This window comes from Austrofundulus limnaeus, unplaced genomic scaffold, assembly GCF_001266775.1.
Source record: "Austrofundulus limnaeus strain Quisiro unplaced genomic scaffold, Austrofundulus_limnaeus-1.0 Scaffold9, whole genome shotgun sequence".
In the NCBI taxonomy this organism is placed as follows: Eukaryota; Metazoa; Chordata; class Actinopteri; order Cyprinodontiformes; family Rivulidae; genus Austrofundulus; species Austrofundulus limnaeus.
In genome coordinates this window covers 710816-719125 of record NW_013952411.1, presented here as the reverse complement: position 1 = coordinate 719125, position 8310 = coordinate 710816, and the positions used below count along the sequence as shown (strand labels likewise).

Genomic DNA, 8310 nt, shown 5'->3' with positions numbered 1-8310 from the left:
ATACAGTTTCATATTTCTTTAAAAAGTTTAAAGTGCCTGTATCCTTCAAATACAACAAGTCAAAGAAAATATTTTTATGCTGAAGAAAATTGGCATAGTACACACGATTGTACCGATTTTGTCACATAACTGGCATATTTTTTTGGATTTTGGCTCAGCCAAAGTGAAACAGGAAGTGACATCAAAGGGGAACTCATTACTAAAATAAACGTGTTGGTCTTTGTTTATTAAAACAAAATTCTTCAAACTTTAACTCTTCTTTGTCTCTTTGATAGCGACTAAAAATAATCTAAAGGAACATCAGATTCTTCTCTACAGTCTGTTATCAGCTGCTCTGTTTACGAGCCGACATTCCCCTTTGACATCACTTCCTGTTTCTTCACATGCAAATATCTCAACAACTGTTCATCTCAGCGATGTGAAATTTGTTTTGCAACATGTTATTGATGTTATCTTTCCAAAAATGCATTTATGTTTATTACAAAAAATTGATGTCACAGGTACTTTAAAGCTCTGTTATTTTGACATGTCATCGTCCACATCATCAAGCATAAACATTTTACAGCTGCTCATCTTGGTGTTTTGTTTAGCATCTATCGGGATTTGTAAATGTATTTATTTTTCTTGAAATACATTTTTTGTTACATTTTAAATGAAATTGTGTAAAAATAAATAAATAAAATAGAAGTTTTTGTCTGTGCACTCACTCTCTCCCTCTCATTCTAATCAACAGGAATGACAGATGATGAAATCCTTCGATCTGAGATGGTCTCGCAGTTGTGCATGAATGACCGCACACACAGTGCCCTGCTAGACCTTGTATCCTTCAGGGCTTCAAAATTATTTTATAAAAACGCTGTGTTATCTGTAAGCACTTGTTTTCCTTAAGTATATTCTCCTAGATTCCTGAAAATCCCAACCCAAAAAGTGGCATTGTACCGGGAAGTTGTAGTTTTGAAGATGTGCTATCTGCTGTGGCAGATTTTAAAGCTCCTGTGTTTGAGCCGGGAGGCTCCATGCAGCAGGGAATGTACACACCCAAAGGTAAGCTGATCCTGCTGAAGGAAAATGTGCAATAACTGATTTTATCTCTGAAATAGCTAAAACAAAGCAAACTAACTAATTAGCTAAGCTGATGTGGACTTTGATGCTTAAGTGGGGTCACATTAGTTTGGCAGGATGGTCCTACAACTTAGACTACCAAACCTGTACAGATAAAAGCRTTGTTCTGAGTAAAGTAAGACATTTTCAAAGTGTGCTGGGGTTGTTCAGACCAGCATTTAGTGCCATCCTGATGTAATCACATTATCCAAGATGATTGTCAGTGCCAGGCATGGATGAGATCTTAGAGCTGTTAAACATGGGCCATTAAGATTGTGAAGGAGAATACACAAGTATTATGATGTGTACAAAGCTGCATTAATTATGCACTTTGAAAATGACAAACTGGAAAATGGGTTAGAAAGAAAAACATACACATTAATGCCTAACGCTGTGTAATACAATTATTGTTTAAAGCAGAGAATTGAAAATAAAAGCAAATTAAATTGTTTTTAGAAAAAAAAGCATACATTTTCAGCAAGGAGCTTGGAAGTTCTACATTTGATTTCACGAGAACTCAAGTCACCACTTGAGGGCAGACTTGCACCACTGTCATAGAAAAAGTGAAAAGATGGAGAAACAGCGAGTCAAAGTCACTTTGTATCAAAGGTTGCTAAGCATTTTTTCCTCTCTCTCAACTAGCCGAGGTGTGGGAGAAGGAGTTCGACCCCATCATGGTCGTTCTCAGAACGGTCTATCGCCGTGATGTTCAGTCAGCAATGGACAGATACTCAGCCTTGTAAGTTAATAACACTGGCTTCATTTCACTCAAAAAGATTGTTCTTTAGATATGTTTCCTCATTGCATTATATACAGTGTATATTTCTGTTTGTCAGTCTTTGCYCAGTGGTCTTTTTTAAATTTATGTACCTATAAGATCAGCTCAAATAAAGCCTTGTTCAGGTTCATAAGGTCACCTCTTTCACCTGTTCATGGAGGACATAATAAGAGAGGTCATGTGAAGTAATGGCTGTAACCACTGGGATTGGTTCGAATTAAAAACATTGAACCAAACCAAAATCAATATTTCACCCTTAATTATAATAGAATTGAGGAAATCCTTCTTGTGGACTTTGTATTAGATGTCTTCCCAAACAAACTTATCTCCATAGGGAAAATAATTCCCAGCTTTTCAATTTTCTTTAGTGTTACTGATGTGTGAAGAGATTATTTTACTGAAAGGCTCAGTGCAATAACATTTGGACCAAACCAGTGAGAAATTAGCTTTTTAAAAGCCTAGCGGTGTTTTTACCTTTCCTTTGTGTCAGATGCTTTTAGTCAAATTAAGTGTTTGACATAGTGAAAAAATAGTGACACCTTTCAAGAACTTGACTTTTATTTATTTATTTTWTWTTWWRWRYWCTCTYTYTCTCTCYMYMTSTSTCTCTCTCTCTGTYTCTCTCTYGTATTTTTCTGATCYTATGTTTTGTCTYTTCCTCATTGTGACCAAYGTCCTCTAGTTTGAAGCAGTATGGAATTCATACTGGCAACCCATGGCCACCTTACAAGGAGAGGACTCCTCTACATCCCTGTTATAAAGGTTTAATCCGGCTGTTGCACTGCAAGACTCTGCACATCGTGATATTTACTCTCCTTTACAAGGTGATCATATGTGCAGCACCGTCTTTCTGTCTCAGTTTACTAGTTGTTTGTCACGCTCAGTGAGCACACGGCTGGCATTACTTTTTATTATTTAATGCTGAGAAATAATAGAATTGATAAAGTATAATTATAGAGTATAAATTCACAASTACTCAGAAGATCAAATGGGGCTGGATGAGTAGATATTTTAGTGTCTGAATTAAAACTAAGGTAATAATAAATTTATTAAAAACAGATTATATGGTATAATTTAAAAGAAAATTATTTTTGTAGTTTATTCCAGACGATAACATTGTCAGAGGAAAGATTGTCTGATATCTGCTTATAACTTTTTATTTTCCATTTTAGATCTGGATGGATCACCAGAACATGTCTGAACAYGTGCTGTGCATGGTGCTGTACCTGATTGAGTTGGGCTTGGACAACCAGGTTCAGGACAGCAAGGAGGATGAGGTGAGCTTCGACACAAACATAAATGTGTTTAGTTTTGCTGGAGCCTCACTGAAATCAGTTGCTAAACATATAGTACCGATTTACAAAAGATGAAAAATGAGAGCAAATAGACTGAATATTGGAGTTTAGCTGTTATAACAATAACATATTGAACTTTTCTCATAATTCTCTTAATTTTTGGGTRGACTTGTAGATTCCACTGAAACCTCTTCCTGTGTCTCACTGATTGTTCTGCTTCCAGGAGCCCTGCATTGAGGAGCACTGTCATGACAGCTGGTTCCCAGGAACCAACCTTCTCTCCAACCTGCACCACGTCATAAACTTTGTGAGAGTCCGGGTTCCAGAGACAGCTCCTGAAGTGAAGAGGGAGCCTCCTCCCAGCACAAGCACTGAAGCTTCTTCTTATGGCCAGGCAAGTGACCGCTCCACTGAACACTATTACAACCCCATTAACCCCTGTGTCTCTGTAATAAACACGTTGTTTTCTGTTCACAGTGAACACTTTCGTATCAAATCAACAGTTCTGTAATGAAATACATCATGGATAAGTTAACTCAGTGGACAGCTGTTCTCATCTGTATTTTATTGATACAATTTAAAACTCTTAAAACAATGCTGTCTATATTGCAGCATTATTATACCTGTTAAATTCTGTAAGATTATTTACTTTCTACAAAAAAAGAGTGTTAAAAAGAACTTTTGTATTCTATAATAATGTTAGTGTCACCAGAAAGTCTGGGGTTTCACACAAAGGAAGATATTTTGCRAGAAAATTGTAATTTAGAAGCTAAGAATTCAGTTTTATTGGTTTKTATTTGTGCAACACACAATATTTTAAAGAGAGTAGAAATCGATCATTTCAAAGACCTTTAAAARGTAAAACTGATGTTTGTTTTTTATCCTAACTCCCACCTGTGACTAAAATACATTAACTTGTCATAATTAGGTAACCCTTTTTGATTTGTGCTCTCGTAGTTGATGTTTTGTTTTTGGACCCTGGTGTATTAGTCTGGTATTTTCTGTTTTATTTGTTGATGATGCTGTACTCCCTCTGCAGAACTCCAGGCGTCTTTCAGGAAATTGGAGAGAGGTAGCTGTCTGCACCTGTTCCCATAAAACAATCTGATGACTGTAACGACGGCAGCAGCTGCTGCCGTTGCTTATTTAATCTTTATTATGAAAGAATTTCTTTGCATGTATTTGTTTTGTGCTTTTCAGACGAGCTCTGCCTCGGTGTGTTGAGGCGTGAATATATTGCTATGCTTCAGCAGTTCTCCTCCCTGTTGACTGCCGAAACTAATTACCTGTGCAGTGCAGGTTTGGTGTAAACGATTTTTAACCGCATGTCAGAGTGATTGATGGCACCTTGACTGGGCTATATGATGTATGTTTATTTAACAGCGCAGCTCGGGTCCTTTGCTGTCAGGCCGGGTCGTGCCAATCCTTCAGAGGGCTTGTGTGTTTTACATCGGCTTGATTTGATTTCTCTTCAGTAATATGGTTGTCATAAGTGCTATCAGCAGAGGTGAAGTGTCAGCTGAAATTTTATAATGGGCTTTTGATTTGACTTGTATTGTTTCTGTCTGGATATGGTAATGAGACGTTTCACCAATCCATCAAAATCTATCAGCCTAATAGTGTTGTCATGTTAGGAAGAGGTGTTTGTAGCTAAACACTAATTTAGAAAAGCACATTGATGCAAGTGAAATTTGATACTATTTGTAACAAAAAGCTTTTCTTTGTGTTTTGAGTTGGATTGGTGTAAATGTTTTACTTGATATACGTCATGTTTTTGATATATATCGAAGAGCAGTGCATTCGTTTTCACGTCATGGTTTTACTTTTTTCAGTAAGGACCCTGATCTYGCATCAGATCTATATATTGTGTAAATAAATGTGTGTATTTTTGTGTCGTTTTAGAACCTACGAGAAGCTCAGGTGTTCAGCCTCGTGGCAGAACGAAGGAGAAAGTTCCAGGAGATAATCAACCGAAACAACACCGAGGCCACTCAGGCTGTGAGGCCCAAGAGCTCCTCAACAGGCTGGGGTTCACCGGCCGCAGCGCCCCAGCTGGTCACCGAGATCCTGGAGATCCGAGAAAGCATGCTGTCCCTCCTCATCAAGCTTCACCAGAAGATGTCGTCCAAGCAGAACTCTCTGTCGGCGTCCTGGCTCGAGGACACGGACATGAGCCGCCACGCTCACGGAGACGGCATCACAGCCATCGAGCGCATCCTCACCAAGGCGGCCACACGCAGCTGCCAAATCAAGCGCAGCATCCAGGACGTTTGTGGAAAGGTTTGTCCTCCAGTGCCACCAAAGAAGAATAGTCCCACAGACAAGAAAACTATGGACAAAGAAGAAAGGTAATAAACTCAGTATTGCTCATCTGTTTAGAGGTTGTTCGTTAGTTTACAGTGCAGGCAAGTGTTTGAGTGAAACAAAACATGAACGACTTGTTATTTATCTTGCACAGTGCAAATGTTTTATCATTATTTTATGCCTATTTTTAAATTTAGTCCATCAGCTTTTTAAATTATAAAACGTTTTCTGCAGATTCAAGTATTTCTACTCTCGATGAGCTGCTAATCTCTGTCGCAGTTTCTCAACTATAATAAATCTGTAACAGTCTGCTTTTAGTGCTAGTTTTACCCCACTGAGAATACTTTAGCTAGACCTCTCCTTTTCACACAGACTAGACTTGTTTCCATGGCAGCTGTCAGACAGCAATGCGTTCAGTAGTGCTGAAAACCAAGAGGCCTATTTTTCAAGTAGTTGTTGACACCCCTGAGGCKATCACTGGGAAATTATTGCACTGTGATGGCCCTGTCAGGATTTGCTTTTTTCTTCTGATTAAAAACTTAATCATTCCTCATCGTGATCGTCTACAAAGACCTAATATTAATAAATTAATAATAATTATTATAAACCTTTCCAACTTTTACAGCCCATTTTTACTACAATCAGACAAATTTTGTACATGTTGCAAAATCTCCTTCCAATGAAAGAAACTTTTACTCATGTTTTGAGTGATTAGGAAGCACTACTTGCACAACATTGGTGGATTACACTGGAATTCACAGTTGTAAAGGTTTTGACATTTTATAAATGTTATGCAAAGTGAGAGAGGGCCATGGCTTTTTGAGTTATACATACAGTACGTCATGTAGACCTATACCTAATGCAGTTGTTTCATTTAAATAAATCAACTCCCTTATTATAATGTGACAGAGGCACGAAAAACGTTTCAAGTACATAACTAATAGATAAATATGTGTGCWCACAGTTGCTGTTAATTTAGTTATGGTTGCTTAAAAACTGACATGTTGGGCACATTTCAAACACAAAACTAAATTTATTATTGTTTCAGACGTCAGAGAGCTCGAGAGAGGCAGCAGAAACTGCTTGCTGAGTTTGCATCAAGACAGAAGAGTTTCATGGAAACAGCCATGGATGTTGGTAAGTCGACCTTTTCCAGTTTTAGTTGTATGGTTTTATACATTAATGCAGCATCATGTGACTTCTTACACAAATACAAAAAGGTGCAGATGTTGCAGGTGGCATGCACTCAAAAATCGAATTTATTTATCCATTATTTTGGATAAAAACAAGTACTATAGCTTATTGATACTTTCAGTTCTGTAGCAAAAAGCATTACATTTGTTTACAACTCTGCCAGGAAAGCTCACCATTAATCAAGTGTGTGATAACTTAAGGGTGATCTCAGCTGGGTGTCGAGATAAAACAAATATGGTCAGTCAGTACATTCTGCATTTTAATGGTTTATTGCATTTTGAATGTTTTTCACATTTGAGCTGAAATATAAATTTGACCTGACAAACTTTTTGCAGCATGTTTTGTATGGAGGACCGAAACTGACATAATTACACGTAAAAGCAAAAAATAGTTAATATATATATATATATATATTGAAAGTAGTGAGAAGTAATGTTGGCAGCAGACAGTTTTAAGTTTCACTTTCACTTTCTCTCGTTTGCTTTGTTACTGCCGAGAGCCTGCAGGAGTCATGGGCGAGGTGTGTGGGCTGGGGAGGTGTGCTCCGTGATGAGGAAGTTCCATTTAAAGACACGTCCCAAAAGGCGTTTCTGGTCCCTACCTGTCATTTTGCTCCTCAGCATGGCTGCCTTAAAATGCTGCAGGATTTCTCAAACATGCATGAATGAGTCAAAGTAAGGCTTTGGGCATGTTTTTAATGAGAGTATAACATGATATAAAACTCAAAAAGGTTGATTTTACATGATGTTGAAAACAAAAACGTGTTTTTCAAAACCTCTCTTTACTGAAGGAATTTACAGTATGTACAGAGAACATGTGTTACTTTTCATTTGAAGGACATCTTGTCAGTATGAACCTTTTTAATGCTGTTAGCTAAAATAAACCTTCCATTCCTCTGCCTTTTTTTTTTACTAGTACAAGGTGATAATGGACTGACTCTGTGCATATGGTCCCTGGAGGCCTTTTAGCAGAAATTGAGTGTAGGGATTCTTATGGGAGTGCTGGTGCCTGTTGGCAGTAAGGTCACTTAAGATCAAAGCTCTAATAGTGGTCTGGACTCCCAAGGACCACTCTGACACAGCATGGTTAACAAATGAGTAATGGCTGCTGTGCTCAGTAGGACTTTTCTCAGAGAACTGTACTGTGACTTCTTTTTGCACATTTACTGCTTTCTGTGCAAAAGGTTTAGTAGCTATACCTAATATCACAGCTGGATTTGCCTCATTTTCATTGGAGTTACACCACGTGAGGATTTTATCTATCCTAATATTTTTCTGTGATGTTATTGTTTGGCTTTAATTATTTAGGTTATTAGATATTGTGATTATTCTTATCTCAAATTCAGAAAGCACACTAAAGATGAAAGTGAAATCAGTCTTTTGCCTCTTTGAATTATTCAAAATAACCCTGAAGAACTTAATATGCACATTTTAAAGTGACCACTCTACAAATTGGTCACCTCTCTGCACCATCTTATCCAACTGTGGTAATAAATAGAAGCTATTCAGGGGGACTAAAGCCTGAAGTTTAAAAGATTGCTACCTATATTATTGTGTACTAATACAGTGGTTTGCAAAAGTATTCATACCCCTTGAACTTTTCCATATTTTGTCACATTACAACCACAAACATAAATAT

At 37.5% G+C, this 8310-nt stretch overlaps 1 protein-coding gene across 1 annotated transcript in view; it reads left to right on the top strand.

The window, feature by feature from the left end:
• ubr3 (ubiquitin protein ligase E3 component n-recognin 3) overlaps nt 1-8310 on the top strand; it is a gene marked incomplete in the record, with an annotated part of 53260 nt that overhangs the window by 10877 nt on the left and 34073 nt on the right. The window contains 8 exon segments of the mRNA XM_014001352.1: nt 734-819; nt 903-1044; nt 1744-1840; nt 2562-2703; nt 3052-3156; nt 3398-3568; nt 5077-5522; nt 6527-6615. Coding sequence (XP_013856806.1) covers nt 734-819; nt 903-1044; nt 1744-1840; nt 2562-2703; nt 3052-3156; nt 3398-3568; nt 5077-5522; nt 6527-6615 — 1278 coding nt within the window.